The 17,593-nt window shown below is 34.9% G+C and overlaps 1 protein-coding gene across 1 annotated transcript; it reads left to right on the top strand.

The window, feature by feature from the left end:
• The first annotated feature begins 3,714 nt into the window (after nt 1-3,714).
• ptger4c (prostaglandin E receptor 4 (subtype EP4) c) lies at nt 3,715-8,934 on the top strand. Its single transcript, XM_030159866.1, has 2 exons — nt 3,715-4,575; nt 8,335-8,934. Exons 1-2 carry the CDS (start codon nt 3,715-3,717, stop codon nt 8,932-8,934), a joined length of 1,461 nt encoding a protein of 486 aa, XP_030015726.1.
• Nucleotides 8,935-17,593: the final 8,659 nt, after the last annotated feature.

Below are 17,593 nucleotides of genomic sequence, written 5' to 3'. Positions count from 1 at the left end.
AGGGACCATGTATTCACTGAGGTAGTGTTGAAATTAACTCTTTAAGTGTTATATAAACACTGGTGATTTTACTGTGCAGCTGTGAATACTTTGTTCTGACACCAGATAAATAAAGTAGTGCTGAGAATGTATCAGAAAACAAGTCTAATAAAGTGCATAATACAGTCTAAGCCTACGGACTCTGAGCTGATGAAGAGCTGAGACTGGCCACTCGTTCCACCCAAACATGAACTGGATCTATATTTGACCTGTAGATCAGCAGCATGGAACCTGATGCAAATTAAAAATAATAATGATAATACACATTCACAGCAAATTCTGGTCTTTGGAACAAACTCCATGGGAGTTAAAATCAACTCGATTTAAGTGTACATGTGAGACCATGGAATACACTCTAGAGCAGGGTTAAAGTAACTTTTTTCAGAGAGTTGATCTTTTAACTCTTTTCAGGAGTTAAAATTTAACCCTTCTGGGAGTTACAAAAACTAATCTCATGTAGAGTAAACACACACCTTGAATTCATTTTATGTGAACTCTGGCATGGAGTTAATACGTTAACACTTAATGGGGGTTAATATTCAACACTTAATGGAGTGAATATTTCAATTAAATTTTTTTTTTTTTTTTTTTGGGGGGGGGGGGGGGGTGAAAATGATTACAAAAACAAAAAACACCATCTAATGACTAGTTGTTGTTTTTTGTTTTTTTTAAAGTGTGTAAAGTATGTGTGTGGGGGGGGGGGGGGGTGATTACAAAAACAAAAACACCATCTAATGACTAGTTGTTGTTGTTTTTTTGTTTTTTTTTTTTAAAGTGTGTTCAATCACATGCTATATAGATGCTTATAAAGTGCTCTTGCATGAAGTGCTTTCTTTCAACAATATAAATAGTCCATGAATTTGTTTGAGGTACCTGAACAAAGTAAAACGAAGGAAACAGCTCAACATTGTTGCTGTTTTAGCCAGTTACTGTCACGACTGAGTGAAAGACTGAACTCATACACATGGTGCTGAAGGGAGAAAATGGGTTTATTAACATAAAACACTACATGAGAACGAGACCAAATCTGGGTTTGAAAACATCAGAGTCCACGGGAAGACAGGATCAGGATGGTGAGAGTCCAGGTTTTGGCTCTGAAGTGAAATGGGATAAATGTCTATTAGTGGGGCAGCTTTACCAAAATATCCATAACAATTGTGCATTTTGTGACAAAGGCATGAAATTTGGCACACATATAGATATTAATATTCCAAAGAGATCTGGATATTGAGCCATCTCAGATTTGACCCCTGATAGCCATGGTGGCCATTTTCTTCAATGGCTGACTGTGGTTGCTGGTATTTAACTGACCTGCTCATCTACAGAGTACTGTAGGTTGACTTTGGGACTTGGTTCATCTGTAAATGGTCAGGAAAGACCAAGGAAGGACCAGTACTTGAAATTGTGCAAGACATAATATTCTAATTAGACTAATTAGCATAATTTGTATAATTAGCATAATTAGTCTAACTTGACCTTAACCCTGTCATGCATAGTGGTCACTACAGTGGACAGTTACTCTACAGCTGGTCTCTTGTATATTCATGGGTTTTGTTGTTTTAGTTCCATATCAGCCAACACAGTGGACACTTATGCATCATCTCATAAACTGCAATTCATACCATTATTGTAACTTTGCTGTTCTTGATTAGTTCTTGAGTAACTTGATTAAAGCTAGCAAATTATTTCAGGTAATTTCAAGTTTCTCCAACTTAAAAGACCAAGTTCACGTGACTTATTGCTTTGTTTTGGGAACTTAATTTTTAAGGTCAAATAACCAAATATGTTTGTTGTATCAACAATGTAAGTCAAGCAATCTCAATTCACTTTTAAATCTGGTTAACAAATTATTTCAAGTAATTTCAATTTAGTTGTGAGTTGAATTTACTTTAAATAGTTAGTTAGACTAAATCAAAAGTGAGTTGAGATTACTTGAGTTCCATTGTTGATTCAATAAAAATATTTGTTTATTTGACCTAATAAAGAAAGTTCCCTAAACAAAGCAATAAGTCACGTGAACTTGGTCTTTTAAGTTGGAGAAACTTAGTTGTGAGTTAAAATTACCTGAAATAATTTGCTAGCTTTAATCAATATTTTAAGGAAGCGAGGTTACAAATTTTTTTTAAGTTGAGTCAACTTGGAATTTTTTTACAGTGTACACTGTAAGCCCGGAATTTGTATTTACTAAAATGCTTTAATTACAATGCACTTAAATGATTTCAGTTTTATGATGTTACTATAAAATGTTATGTATATTCTACTAATTTGTAGACATAGTTGATAGTATGAAAAAGTTTAAGTTGAATGGAATTAAATCACTAAGTTTTAGTCTTGACCACACCTTTTTATCTTCGCATTGCATTGTGGGTATTGGGCGTGTTGTTGGAAATGTGTTATTTTTCTGTGCAGGGGTTCAGCGGGGTTGTGGTGTTAGTGTTAATTTGGATTTAATGTGTGTATGGCAGTGTTTATTGGCCTTTTTGTGTTTGTTTTTGTATTTTTGTAGAGCTGCACCATGAGTCAGAGCCAGAGGAAGAACAATCGCTTTCTTGTTCATCCACGCTTGTCATCGTATGATGGAGATTTTAATGTCTTGTCAAATTAAAATTACTTCCTGTACTGGTAACTGACAATGAACTAACTTCCAGTCATGCAACAACATTTTAACTTGAGTTCTTACATGATTATATTAATTAGGAATAGAGTACTGAGTTTGAATAACTTAAAGTTGTTTGATCAGTGATAAATTAATCTGACTGCAACTGAGAAAATTAGTCAGTGTAACCAAAAATGCTGAGTTGAATGGTTGGATAGTAGGGTTGATTTTACAACAGATTTAAAGTACTAATAACTTGTCTTTTAGTGTTTTCTACTTAATAGTTTAAGTTCAATACTTTTAGCATTAAAGTTGCACTTACTTACACCAATTGATTAGTCGATCATTACTCAAATCATTTCATCATCACTGCCTCAAATTTTTTGAGTAAACTCTACTTATCCGGGCTTACAGTGTACCCAGCTGGTGTGTGACTGAGGTCTAAGAACAGGAGTCTGTTTCTGCTCCTGGTGCTGTGACGGCGCTGACCTTGGTGCTGAAATTTGGGTACCATGACAGACTTTTACTTCAGTTCTCATCTTTAAAATGCTTTCATGTCTTTATCAAGCTTCTTCCGTGGATAACACCAAACTCCTGTCAGCACTTCCTTTAAAACTAGATCTAAACCGGTTTGGTGAGACCTATTATACTAAAACAAATATCCTTTTCATACTCCATTCCATCCGCAATAGATTCAAGAGTTGGTTTAATTTAATGTTACCCTTGAGGTGAATACGGTGCGACTAATGACAATTGCTGAAACCGCTGAAAATTGATTTTTTTTTTTTTTTTTTCTGGATGCAGAAACGTGATCCTGGGAAACCTGGGTCGGTCGCACGTCACTGTGTTGACATCAGCACACAGCTTAAATACCAGCAGCTGCAGGAGTGTAAACACAACGGGCGCACCTACATGTGGGCGCATCAGGAGCCAAACAGTCTGCAAGAAACCAGGACCAATTTAATATATTTTTTTGTATTTTCTACAGCTGATTGATTTATTTTCAGTAGCGCTTCACATCAAGACTTTAAACAAATTGACGCACTTTTTTTTTTTTTTCTTTCCTTCTGGTTCTAATAATGATCAACGACACTCTTGCGTGTGGTGAATTGAACACAAATGACTCTGAGCTGCTGCCGCTTCTTTCTCTGAACCACAACCACAGTGAGTTCCCAGCTCTCCGCTTGGAACCCAAATCTCTGGCTACTTCAGCCACTATGTTTGCTGTGGGAGTCTTGGGAAACCTCACCGCCATAGTTGTGTTGTGCACCTCCAAAAAAGAGCAGAAGGAGACCACTTTCTACACTCTAGTCTGCGGGATGGCCATCACAGACCTGTTGGGCACCTGTTTCACCAGCCCAGTGGTGATCGCCACCTATGTAGCAAACCGCTGGCCAGGAGGGACCCTGCTGTGCCACTTCTTCTCCTTCTCCATGCTCTTCTTCGGCTCCGCTGGGATGTCCATTCTGTGCGCCATGTCCGTGGAGCGCTACCTGGCCATAAACCGTGCGTATTTCTACTCTCGGTACATAGACCGGACCACTGCGCGCTTGGCCCTCCTGGTCATCTATCTGTTCAACATAGTGCTGTGCATCATGCCCAGTTTTGGCTTCGGACAACACATCAGACACTTCCCCGGGACTTGGTGCTACTTGGACTGGAGGGCTAAGGACACCATCGGAGCCGGTTACTCCTATCTGTACGGTGGGGTGATGCTGCTTCTGATTTCCGTGACGGTGCTGTGTAATCTGGCCGTGTGCCGGACCCTGGTGGGCATGAACCAAAGGACGGGGATAGTCAGGACGGAGCTGTGTGAGCACGGAAGCTCACGTCGCCGCTTTCCTCGGCTGCCCTCAGTCACCTCTGCTGCGGAGATCCAAATGTTCTGGCTTCTGATCTTTATGACCATCGTTTTTCTGATCTGCTCCATCCCTTTAGTGGTGAGGACAACACACACTGCTCTGGTTTTACCTCCATCCATGCATTAGCCCAGGGGTGTCAAATTCATTTTAGTTCAGGGGTTACATTCAGCTGAATTTGATCTGAAGTGGGCCAGACCAGTAAAATAATAATATAATAATATGTAAATAATGTCAACTCCAAACTTTTCTCTATGTTTTACAGTGAAAAAAGTCAAATTAAACAATGAAAATGTTTACATCTACAAACTGTCCTTTCAAACCATGTGAAAGAATAAGTGTAATTTTAACAGTATCATGCTTCAGTTTATCATTTACACACGTACATTATAACTCACAGATCACAGTGGCTCTACAAACGCACAAAACATACAGTATTAGGCAGAATATTGTTAAAATTGCACTTATTTTTCTTAAGACATTTCAGGTTCTTCATATTTGTTCAGATTATTCACTTTTTTTTTTTTTGTGAAATTATACTTTTAGTGTAAATACATGAAAAAATGTATGTTTACAAACAGAAAAATGTGGAGTTGTGAGTATTTATAGATTATTATGATAGAATTTTATTGGTCTGACCCACTTGAGATTCAATTAGTCTGAACGTGGAACCTGAACTAAAAGGATTGTTAATATCTTAGTGTAATTTTTGCATTTCACAAATTCATCCTCCTTTGGCGGGCTGGATTTGGCCCCCGGGCCACATGTTTGGCACCTGTACATTAGGCCTTTCATGCATAGCGGTCATTCCAGTGGACAGTCATTCTACATCTGTTCTCTTGTATTTTCATGGATTTTGTTGTTTTAGTTCCATATCAGCCAACACATTAGACGCTTTTGCATCATCCCATACACTGCAATTGAAAACATCACTGTAACTTTGTTGTTCTCGATGAACCTGATCTACCATGTTTGAGTGTAAATCAGTTCCTTGTTATTATTATTAGACTGTAATTAACAACAAAAGTTTTTTTTTTGTTTTTGTTTTTGCATATTATCGGCATTAAGTGAGTAACGACTAGTATTACACAGGTGTCAAACATGTGGCCCGGGGACCAAATCCGACCCGCCAAAGGGTCCAGTCCGGCCCCTGGGATGAATTTGTGAAATGCAAAAATTACACTAAGATATTAACAATCCTTTTAGTTCAGGTTCCACATTCAGACCAATTCAATCTCAGCTGGGCAGGGCCAGTAAAATATAATCATAATAACATATAAATAATGACAACTCCAAATTTTGCGCTTTGTAAATGTAAATGTTTTCATGTATTTACACTAAAACAAAGTATAATTTCGCAAAAAATGCAAATAACCTGAACAAATATGAACAACCTGAAATGTCTTAAGAGAAGTAAATACAATTTTAACAAAATTCTGCCTGTTATTAAATGTTTTATGTATTTTTTATATTATAATGTACACATGTAAATGATAAACTAAGGCAGAATATTGTTAAAATTACACTTACTTTTTCAGTTTGTTCATGTTATTCACATTGTTTGAAAGGATAGTTTGTAGATATAAACGTTTTCATAATGTAAATTTACTTTTTTCACTCTGAAACATAGAGAAAAGTTTGGAGCTGACATTATTTATATATTCTTATGTTATAATTTTACTGGTTCGGCCCTCTTCAGATCAAATTTAGCTGAATGTGGCCCCTGAACTAAAATGAGTTTGACAGCCCTGTATTCGAGTATGTTAAAATGTGAGAAAACATCAGATTAGCAGCATTAAAATGTTTTTATTTCATAGTTTTCACACAGTATACCAGTAAATACATGTTTCTTTGCTTCAAAAATTAGCATGGTGTCCAGCTGAGTTGACATTCTTGCAACTCCATGAAAATTTGATTCGTAGAAAAAATTTAACAGCATTGTTTTTTTTAATGCCTAAAGATCTATGGTGGCCCAGAGGTGCAACAGCCCAAAAAATGATCCACTATAAGAAAAAAAAGAGAACAGCCCAAAAAATTATCCACCATAAGAAAAAAAAAAAACATCCTCCACCTTTTCAATTAAGGAGGCACTGTTTACCCGAAAGGTCTCTTGCTTTAAAATTAAGGCCATCACAAAAAATAAAAGCATAGGCTGAAAATTTTTAAGGCCTTCAGCTAATGTGGCTAATGCTAACAAAGTAGCCCACCGGAAGTGGATGTCGGTGCGCTAAAAATAAAGTTATTCTAACAATATATAGTGGATATTTTTTTGGGCTGTTCTCTTTTTTTCTTATAGTGGATAATTGTTTGGGCTAGTGGATAATTTTTTAGGCTGTTGTCTTTTTTTTCTTACAGTGGATAATGTTTTTGGACTGTTCTCCTTTTTTCTTAAAGTGGAAATTTTTTTTTAGGCTGTTCTCTTTTTTTCTTATAGTGGATAATTTTTTAGGCTGGTCTCTTTTTTTTTCTTATAGTGGATAATTTTTTAGGCTGTTGTCTTTTTTTCTTATAGTGGATAATTGTTTTGGACTGTTCTCTTTTTCTCTTATAGTGGATAATTTTTTTAGGCTCTTTTTTTCTTTTTTCTTACAGTGGATAATTTTTTAGGCTGTTCTATTTTTTTTCTTAGAGTGGATAACTTTTTTGGGCTGCTCTCTTTTTTGCTTATAGTGGATAATAGTTTTGGACTGTTCTCTTTTTTTTCTTATAGTGGATAATTTTTTTGGTCTGTTCTCTTTTTTTTCCTTATAGTGGATAACTTTTTTAGGCTGTTCTCTTTTTTTCTTATAGTAGATATTTTTTTTGGACTGTTCTCTTTTTTTTTCTTATAGTGGATAACTTTTTTAGGCTGTTCTCTTTTTTCATAGTGAATAATTTTTTTTTGGACTGTTCTCTTTTTCTCTTATAGTGGATAATTTTTTTTAGGCTGGTCTCTGTTTTTTTCTTATAGTGGATATTTTTTAGGCTGTTCTCTTTTTTCTTATAATGGATAATTTTTTAGGCTGGTCTCTTTTTTTCTTATAGTGGATATTTTTTAGGTTCTTCTTTTTTTCTTATAGTGGATAATTTTTTGGACTGTTCTCTTTTTTTCTTATAGTGGATAATTTTTTAGGCTGTTCTCTTTTTTTTCTTATAGTGGATAATTTTTTAGGCTGTTGTCTTTTTTTTTCTTATAGTGGATAATGTTTTAGGCTGTTCTCTTTTTTTCTTATGGTGGATAATTTTTTGGCTGTTCTCTTTTTTTCTTATAGTGGATAATTTTTTGGGCTGTTCTCTTTTTTTCTTATAGTGGATAATTTTTTAGGCTGTTCTCTTTTTTTTCTTATAGTGGATAATTTTTTAGGCTGTTGTCTTTTTTTTTTTCTTATAGTGGATAATGTTTTAGGCTGTTCTCTTTTTTTCTTATGGTGGATAATTTTTTGGCTGTTCTCTTTTTTTCTTATAGTGGATAATTTTTTGGGCTGTTCTCTTTTTTTCTTATAGTGGATAATTTTTTAGGCTGTTCTCTTTTTTTTCTTATAGTGGATAATTTTTTAGGCTGTTGTCTTTTTTTTTTTCTTATAGTGGATAATGTTTTAGGCTGTTCTCTTTTTTTCTTATGGTGGATAATTTTTTAGGCTGTTCTCTTTTTTTCTTATAGTGGATAATTTTTTGGGCTGTTCTCTTTTTTTCTTATAGTGGATAATTTTTTAGGCTGTTGCACCTCTGGGCCACCGCAAAAATCACTCAAGAAAAAAAAATCTCAGTTAAGGTTCTCATAATTCATGCATGTAAGGGTTAGTAATATCACAGCTGTTTGGTACCATGACTCCTAACTGTTTCTGTGCTTCCACTCAACAGGTGCGACTCTTTGTGAACCAGCTCTACGGCCCCACATCTATTTCTGCTGGACTTAAACCTGACTATAAGAGCGACCTGATGGCGATCCGCTTCGCATCCTTCAACCCCATATTAGACCCGTGGGTGTACATTTTGTGTCGGAAGAACCTGCTCCTGAAGGGCTGCAACAGGCTGAAGAGCACAGTGTCCAGGCTTAAAGGCAGTGGGACCGACAACAACGGCTGGGTGGGGGGTCAACACTCCCCCCCTTCTCTGAACAGCAACGACACCAGTTACGCGTCAATACGCACGGCCAGCTACAGGAACGGAATGGAACAGGTGTCGGTTAAGAGGGACACGTTTACAGACTTCGCCAACAGACAGGCGTGGGAATATGACACGGCCAGGGTTAACTTCCACCCGTTCAGCGTTCAGCCCACGGCGATCCTCGGGAGTGAGGAGGAAGAGGAGGAGGCGGTTGGATCTAAACACGCACTGGAGGTGAAGAAGTCTCCAGGACGCAGCGCAACGCCGCTCCTCATGGCCAACGTCATCAGAGGGGACGTAGTGACCTGTACGTTCAGCACACCGAGCTCCTGTCAGTCATCCAAATGCCTCTGACACCTCAAACCAGGGCTGTCCGACTCATTTGAGTTCAGGGGCCACAGTAAGCCCAAGGTCATCTCAAGTGGGCCGAACCAGTGAAAGAATAACAGAATAACCCAGGGGTGTCAAACTCATTTTAGTTCAGGGGCCATATTCAGCTAAATTTGATCTGAAGTGGGCCGGACCAGAAAAATAATAATATAATAACCTATAAATAATGACAACTCCACATTTTTGTCTTTGTTTTAGTGAAAAAAACAAAAAACAAAAAAAAAACATTAATTATGAAAATACTTACTTTTATAAACTATCCAGAAAAAAAAACAAAACCCTGAAAAACTGATTTAAATTAAAAAATGTAAGAAAATTTAGTGCAATTTTAACAATATTATTCCTCAGCTTATCATTTCTCCATGTGCATTATGGATCAGATCTACAAAGACACTGAACACTGAGGAACAGGAAGAAAAACTGTTAAAATTGTGCTTAATTTTCTTTAGACATTTCAGGTTGTTCATATTTGTTCAGGTTATTCACATTTTATTGTTACAGGATAGTTTGTAAATGTAAATATTTTCATAATTTAATGTTATTTTTTGCACTAAAACAAAGACATAAATTTGAAGTTGTTAATTCAAGATTTTTTGCTAAATTTAAGATTTTTTTTGGCTTAATTCAAGATGTTTTTACTTAATTGAAGATTTTTTTTTTTTTTTTTTTTGCTTAATTCAACATTTTTTCCTTAATTCAAGCTAATTTTTTTTTTGGGTTTAATTCAAGATTTTATTTTATTTTTTTACTTAATTCAAGATTTTCTTTGCTTAATTGAAGATTTTTTTTTTTTTTATTAATTCAAGATTTCTTTCTTAATTCAAGCTAATTTTTTTTTTTTTTTTTGCTTAATTCAAGGTTTTTTGCTAAATTAAAATTTTTTTGGCTTAATTCAACATTTTTTCTTAATTCAAGCTATTTTTTTTTTTTTTTTTATTGCTTAATTCAGTTCAAAAGTGTGGAATTTTTGCACTTTGTAAATTCATCCCAGGGGCCAGATTGGAACCTTTGGCAAAATAATAACAGAATAACCTATAAATAATGACAACTCCACATTTTTGTCTTTGTTTTATTGTAAAAAAAACCCCAAAACATTAAATTATGAAAATACTTGTTTGACACCCCTGCCTCAAACACAGAACCATCCACCTGGGGAGGTCTGTTCAGTCTGGCAGCTATCACACCTGCACGGAAAACTGGTACTTTTATTCTCTGGTACTTGAAAGCAACGCAGCTTCTAAAGAGAATCTGGAGTTCAAGGAGAAAAAAAAAAGGATATGAACGATTTAAATGATCTTAACATTGTCTGAGTCATCTGTTTGGTATAAATGATTTGTCCTGTTGCACAAGTGAAATACCAATTTTGCACTTTGTTTATCAATTTCAAGCTATTTTGAGGAATTTCACTAAACAGTAAATTGTGTTAATTCCTAGTGTAAACTAAATTGTTGAGTGTCAATTTGCTCATCTGGGTAGGACATTTTTTTTTAGGTTATTTTAACATTTCCTGGCAAATACAACTCTAAATAATATAAAGAGTGCTCTGATTTTGCTTTATCAACATTAGATAAGATACTTTTTTTTTGGTTCATTTTAGAAAATACTGATAACACTATTGCTCCCAAATTCCAAATAACATTATTGTCATTTAGAGCCTTTTTGCAGTAAACCAGGGGTGTCAAACTCATTTTAGTTCAGGGGCCAGATTTAGCTAAATTTGATCCAAAATGGGCCAGACCAGTAAAATAATAACATAATAATATATAAATAATGTCAACTCCAAACTTTTCTCTATGTTTTAGAGGAAAAAAAGTAAATTTACATTATGAACAGGTTTACATCTACAAACTATCCTTTCCAAAGATGTGAATAACATGAACTGAAAAAATAAGTGTAATTTTAACAATATTCTGCCTCAGTTTATCATTTACACATGTACATTATAACTTACAGATCACAGTGGATCTACAAACACACAAAACATTTAGTAACAGGCAGAATATTGTTAAAATTATACTTACTTCTCTTAAGACATTTCAGGTTATTTGCATTTTTTTTTTTTTTTTGTTGCAAAATTATACTTTATTTTAGTGTAAATACATGAAAATATTTACATTTACATAGAGAAACATTTGGAGTTGTCATTATTTTTATGTTATTATGATAGTATTTTACTGGTCTGACCCACTTGAGACTGAATTGGTCTGAATGTAGAACCTGAACTAAAAGGATTGTTAATATCTTAGTGTAATTTTTGCATTTCACAGATTTATCCCAAGGGCCAGAATGGACCCTTTGGCGGGCCAGATTTGGCCCCCGGGCTGCATGTTTGACACCTGTGCAGTAAACAAACTTCAAATGATGCCAAGAAACATGCTCACAGATTTGTGTTCCTTCACGTTTAAAGTCGTAAAGGAATCCAAGAAGCTGTAAAACATGAGTACTGCTGAGAGTACATAAGGGCCTTAAACGGAAGTGTCATTTCCAGATAGGAAATCTGTATTTAATGTACCCTATGGGTACCTCTATATGTTTTATACATTGCATAAATACAAATGTGCCATTTGCAAGACATGTTTTATTCATATAAGGTATTACTTGTGTTGATGTTGTTATTATATTTTGTTAAAAATCCACATGCTGCTACTTTACTGTGCCATATGACAGTGTTGCATGATCCAGGGAAACTGAATGTAGGCATTCTGAATGTGGTTTAACTTCAATTTTATATTAAATGTTTGTACTGAATGTTTCAAGTGCCACTGTAAATAGTGAAATAAACATATCAACTACTGAAAACAGCTTTCTGTCAGCTGTAAATGATCTGTGGTGTTTTTTTCAGTCTATAGAGTGTCAGAGCACTGCTGAACTACACATATTCCATGGTTTAAAGTTAGTTTTTACAGAAATTAAATGTCACTTTATCTGACAAGACACTGAAACTCCTGCTCTTATTATTCTTGACCAGCAGGGGGCGATACAGCATAAAAAGAAATCAGACCCATCTGACTGTGTGCTTTACCTTAAGGAAGAACAAGAAGCATTTTTCCTTCTTTTTTTAAAAAATGAAGCTTTATTTCCCTGTAGGATAATGCCATACAAAAATAAAGAAAACTTTGAATAATAATAATAATAATAATAATAATAATAATAATAATAATAATAATAATAATAATTTTATTGAATATGTGACATACCGGAGTGTGTAACTTTAAATGAGAAATGATGACATCCTTCACCATAAATGTTCAGTTTACATAATGACCCAATATCAAACACAAAACTAGAGATCAGCTGTCAGACGCAAATACGTTTCTTAGGAAATTTATTTTATTTATTGATACCACATCAAAGTAATGCATGTAAAATTTCAACGTATCGTATGTAAAGAGTCCTTATAATGATGAGGATCTTTTAAAACATCTGTGTGTGTAATGTCAGAGGTAATGGGCTTTAACATACTGCTTGTTTCACATGAAATGATTATTATTATTTTTTTTGTATTTGATCCAAGTCGAATTCAGCCCTGATGTATGTGGAGTCTGATAACCATCTACAGTTGATGTCGACTGTTTACACACACCTCGGCTAAATGCATTCAGCAGTGACAGATGTGACATGTGAACGCTTATAACTGATGAAGCCTTGACTGATTTCTTTTGATTTTCAAGAGTGGCACCAAATACAGCCACAGGTACACCCTTAAATGTCTCATATTGATGAAAAGTTTATTAACTGATGGCATCAGAAGCTTCCAGTCTGTTTAAAGGCACAGTGAACCTGGTGTCTGTAAACATTTGACCCTCTGAGACTTTGATAATGAAATGAAAAAGTGTCTACTGTTACAATGAAATCATAAATGTATGCACTTCTGCTGCTATTGTAAATACATTAATGCATACACTTTATATTCTTTTAGTCTATAATTTATCCTTCATACCATTTATTTAATCTTGTTCTATTTTTTACATTAAAAAAAAATTGCATGGCATTTAATAACAAGGTGAGTGATAAATATCTCAGTTCTCTGTATGTCCTGTGCATCTAGTGAAATGACAATAAAAAAAAAAACCTCTTTGAATATTTGAATAAATCCTAAAACTAACAAAGGAATTATACATTATATTGAATTAAATGTTTTAAAACTGTCAAACAAAGTATTTAGCCAATGTGTGTGTAAACTTCCACTCTTTACTGTCATCATGAAATCTGAATCTGGCAATAAATAGATTTTCATCTGCAAACAAGAGTTTATAAAAACAGCTCTCATATGAAGCTATAATAAATAAATAATTTATCAGCAATAAATATATTTTACTTTGATACAGTAATACATGAAGATGCATGGCATCCATTCGACTGAGTTCATCTGAACATACAAAGCTATGTCCCTGTTAGTGTGAAGAAAATCATATTGAACTTCTGAGAAGAGTTGCTTTCACTGTGGGTATTAAAGTCCTTTTGTTCTTCGTCTGAATATAGACCCACCGTCGGTCCTTTCACTGCATCTGTTTAAAAACCTCTTCAGGTCTCACCACCAGTAAAGGTCTTTTTTATAGTTAAACTGCTCTGTATCTTGTAGTGCTTATCAATGCAACCATGCTGTTAATATCGGATCCATTGTTGAGTAAATCCAGACTGCGATTCCCTGATCAGTCCATGAATGTGACCAGTCGCACACAGACTTTTTCATCTTCAACACCAGAGATGTTCTCTTAAAGGGTGAGATAACAGTCTGAAAATCTAACAACCAACCCGCCTGTTTTCTGAGGTGATCCCCATGTTCTAAACAGACTTAGTTTGTAGCCTTGAACACATGGCAGTAGATTAAGTTTGTTTAAGTCAGGGGTGTCAAACTCATTTTGGTTCAGGGACCATATTTAACCCAATTTGATCTCAAGCGGGCCAGACCAGTAAAATAATGACTTAATACCCTATAAATAATGACAAATCCATGTTTTTCATTTTGTTTTAGTACAAAAACCCCCCCAATTAAATTATGAAAATATTTACATTTTACAAAAAAGATGTGAATAACCTGAAAAAACAGAAATTTCTTTTGAAAAATTTGTGCAATTTTAACAATATTATGCCTCGACTTATTATTTATACATGCACATTTACACACAATGTTCCATAAACATTTGGTAACAGGCAGAATATTGTTAAAATTTTGGAGTTTGGAACTAAAATTTGAACAATTTCTACAAAATTACATCTGTTATTATTAACACAACTACAGATCACAGTGGATCCATAAATGCACAAAACATTTAGTAACAGCAGAATATTGTTCAAATTGCACATTTCAGGTAGTTCATTTTTGTTTTTTATTTATGTATTTATTTGCATTTTATTGTGAAAGACTAGTTTTGTAAATGTAAATATTTTCACAGTGTAATGTTATTTTTTTCACTGAAATTTTTTCCACATAATTTTTCACAAAGAAAATTTGTAGTTGTCATTATTTATGGGTTATTGTGTTGTTATTTTTACTGTAGATCTCATTGGTCTGTATGTGGAACTTGAACCAAAAGGATTTGGACAACCTGGACTGTTCAGGTTAATTTTTGCACTTTCATCCCACGGGCTGGAATGGAAGCTTCAGCGGGGCCAGAGTTGGCCGCATGTTTGACACCTGTGGTTTAAGTGTAATTTTGATTTCTACAAAATAAAGACAAAAAGATAGAAAAGTGCATATGAGGGCATCTACACCACAGACATACGTAGGCAGAACATTGTGCGATACTTCAGTTGCCCCTTGACAGGACCGGTCAAGAATGGCCTATAAACACATTCAAGCAAGTGTTAAGAATTGTGATTTTTTTCTGGATCGAAAGCGCTGCAGAGTTTATATTTCTAAACCAATTTCAATGAGCTGTTTTCATATTTAACAAAAGTTTATGGGATAAAACATAGAATAGAAAACACACAGAAACTGGTTGAAAATTGTAGTTTGGAGTGCTTTTTATCCAGAAAAAACGCAGTTTATCCATTGTTTGATATGTGTTTACAGGTTAGTCAGTCCAATATTGACTATAATCCAGTATCTACATCAGGGGTCTCAAACACGCGGGCTGGGGTCCAAATGCGGCCCGCCAAAGGTTCCAATCCGGCCCCTGGGATGAAAATGCAGAGTGCAAAAATTCCAGTCAAGGCTGTTGAACTCATTTTAGTTCAGGTTCCACATACAGACCAATATGATGTCAAGTAAAATAATTGCATAATAACCTACAAGAAATAATGACTCCAGATTTCTTCTAAGTTTGATGTGAAGAAAAAAAATATTACATTATGCCTATAAATAATGACAACCTCAAATTTTTTTTCTTTATTTTAGTGCAAAAAATAACATTAAATTATGGAAATATTTACATTTACAAACTATCCTGTAACAATAAAATGGGAATAACCTGAACAAATATGAACAACCTGAAAAATTTAAAGAAAATTAAGCACAATTTGAACTATTTTCTGCCTGTTACTAAGTGTTTAGTGCAGTGTTTTTCAACCTTGGGGTCAGGACCCCACGTGGGGTCGCCTAGAATTCAAATGGGGTCACCTGAAATTTCTAGTAATTGATAAAAAAAAATAAAAATAAAAAAAAACATACTAAAGTGGCAAGGTGCCCCTGTAAAAGGATTGACATTATTACAATGCAAACTTTGGTGCTGCTGGTGGATCTACACACCAGATGAACCTCTAAATAAGACCCTCTTTCCTCCTCATTTCAGTTTAAACCCTTGAACACTGGTTTCAAATGTTTGCGGTGCAAGATTTTATCAGTTTGAGAAAGAACAGACTGTACCACACAACTTAAAAAGGGGATTGGGAGCAGTTAATGCAATGTTTTTTAACCTTAGGGTCGGGACCCCACGTAGAGTCGCCTGGAATTCAAATGGGATCACCTGAAATTTCTAGCACTTGATAAAAAAAAAATTAAAATTAACATTTAGTTGCAACATATTATAGCAAACTATTACATGATCAAAAACAAATTAATTTTAGCAAAAAAAAAAAAAAAAGTCTCCGTTTTGAATGTCTGGGGTCACCAGAAATTTGTGATGTTAAAATGGGGTCATGAGCCAAAAAAGGCTGGGAACCACTGGTTTAATGTCTTTGTAGATCCGATTCATAATACACATGTATAAATGATAAGTTGAGGTGTAACATTGTTAAAATTGCACTTATTTTTCTTAAGAAATTTCAGTTTTTTCAGGTTATTTACATCTTTTTTGCTTGGATAGTTTATAAAAGTAAATATTTTCATAATTTCATAGGGATTTTTTGCACTAAAACAAAGACAAAAATCTAGAGTTGTCATTATTTATAGGTTATTATGTTATTATTTTACTGGTCTGGCCCACTTGAGATCAAATCGGGCTGAATGTGGCCCCTGAAAAAATCAAGTTTGAGACCCCTGCTCTACATATATACACTGTTACTCATAAAGTTGGAATAATTTTGTTTTCAGACACATTGCTCTTTTTATTCAGTCCTGGTGCATCTATAGCCTGTCCGTCCATGGGAGTGGATCTCTCCTTCACTGTGGTTCTCCCCGAGGTTTCTCCCTTTTCCCACTGGGTTTTGAGTTTTTCCTTGCCGAGAAGGAGGGTCTAAGGACGGGGGATGCCCTGGACACTACTCATTTTCTTGCTGTTTATTTGATTGTTGTTTACATCCAGCTGACTCTGTAAAGCCCTTTGAGATAACCTTGTTGTGATATTGGGCTATACAAATAAAATTGAATTGAATTGAATTATTCCTATTTATACACATCAGTAATCCACTTTGAGCTGATGCAATGATCACACACTGAGTCCCAGTTACACTTTATCTATCAAGAATACATCACATTATCACTGATTTCATGAGAAGAGGTTACAATACCCAGATAGCAAAATCATTATGGCTTAAATTTGGCCCAAAACTGGCATGACATTTTGGCAAAGTTCTGGGCCCTAAATGGCCCAAAATAGGCAAGGCAAAATCAAACCAGAAGGAAGCCAAAATTCACCCAAAAGTAATAGCGGACTTCCAAAATATAGCCATAATTGTCCGTGAAAAGCCCCAGATCCCTATAATCCAGCCAAAACTGACCCAAAGAGAGGCCAAAATTCACCCAAAATTTGTGTTGATCATGCTTTTAAAATGAAGTGGGGTTTTCTTCTGGGTAGAAATTCCTGCTCTTTGCGCAGTGTTTTGGCTTTACAGAAATATGCCAAAACACAACCAAAAAACATCCATATATGGAATAAGAGGTTTCCGCTCTTTAGTCAGTCTTCTGCTTTGCCATAAACATGCCATACCATCCCTATACTTGATCCTGCTCTTTGCCCAGTCTTTTGGTTAACCAGACATATGCCAGAATTCAGCCATATATTGCTGGTGCCCCCATATCTATTATGGATAACCTTAATCATACCACAGTTAAGCCTAAAGGTTTTCATAATGCTAAAAGAAAGCCAAAAATGCCAAATGTATGCCATAATACTGCCAAAATTTTTGCTATCTGGGTATTTGAATCTAACTGTATGGGCAACAGTGTTTGTCTGTGGGCTACCATGTTTATTTTAGATCTGATCAGGTGGTATCATTATTTGGATATGGATAAGGTGTTAAA

Source organism: Sphaeramia orbicularis, chromosome 17, assembly GCF_902148855.1.
Source record: "Sphaeramia orbicularis chromosome 17, fSphaOr1.1, whole genome shotgun sequence".
Lineage (NCBI taxonomy): Eukaryota > Metazoa > Chordata > Actinopteri > Kurtiformes > Apogonidae > Sphaeramia > Sphaeramia orbicularis.
Note: the sequence above shows the minus strand (reverse complement) of the source record. Positions and strands in the feature narration are given on the sequence as shown.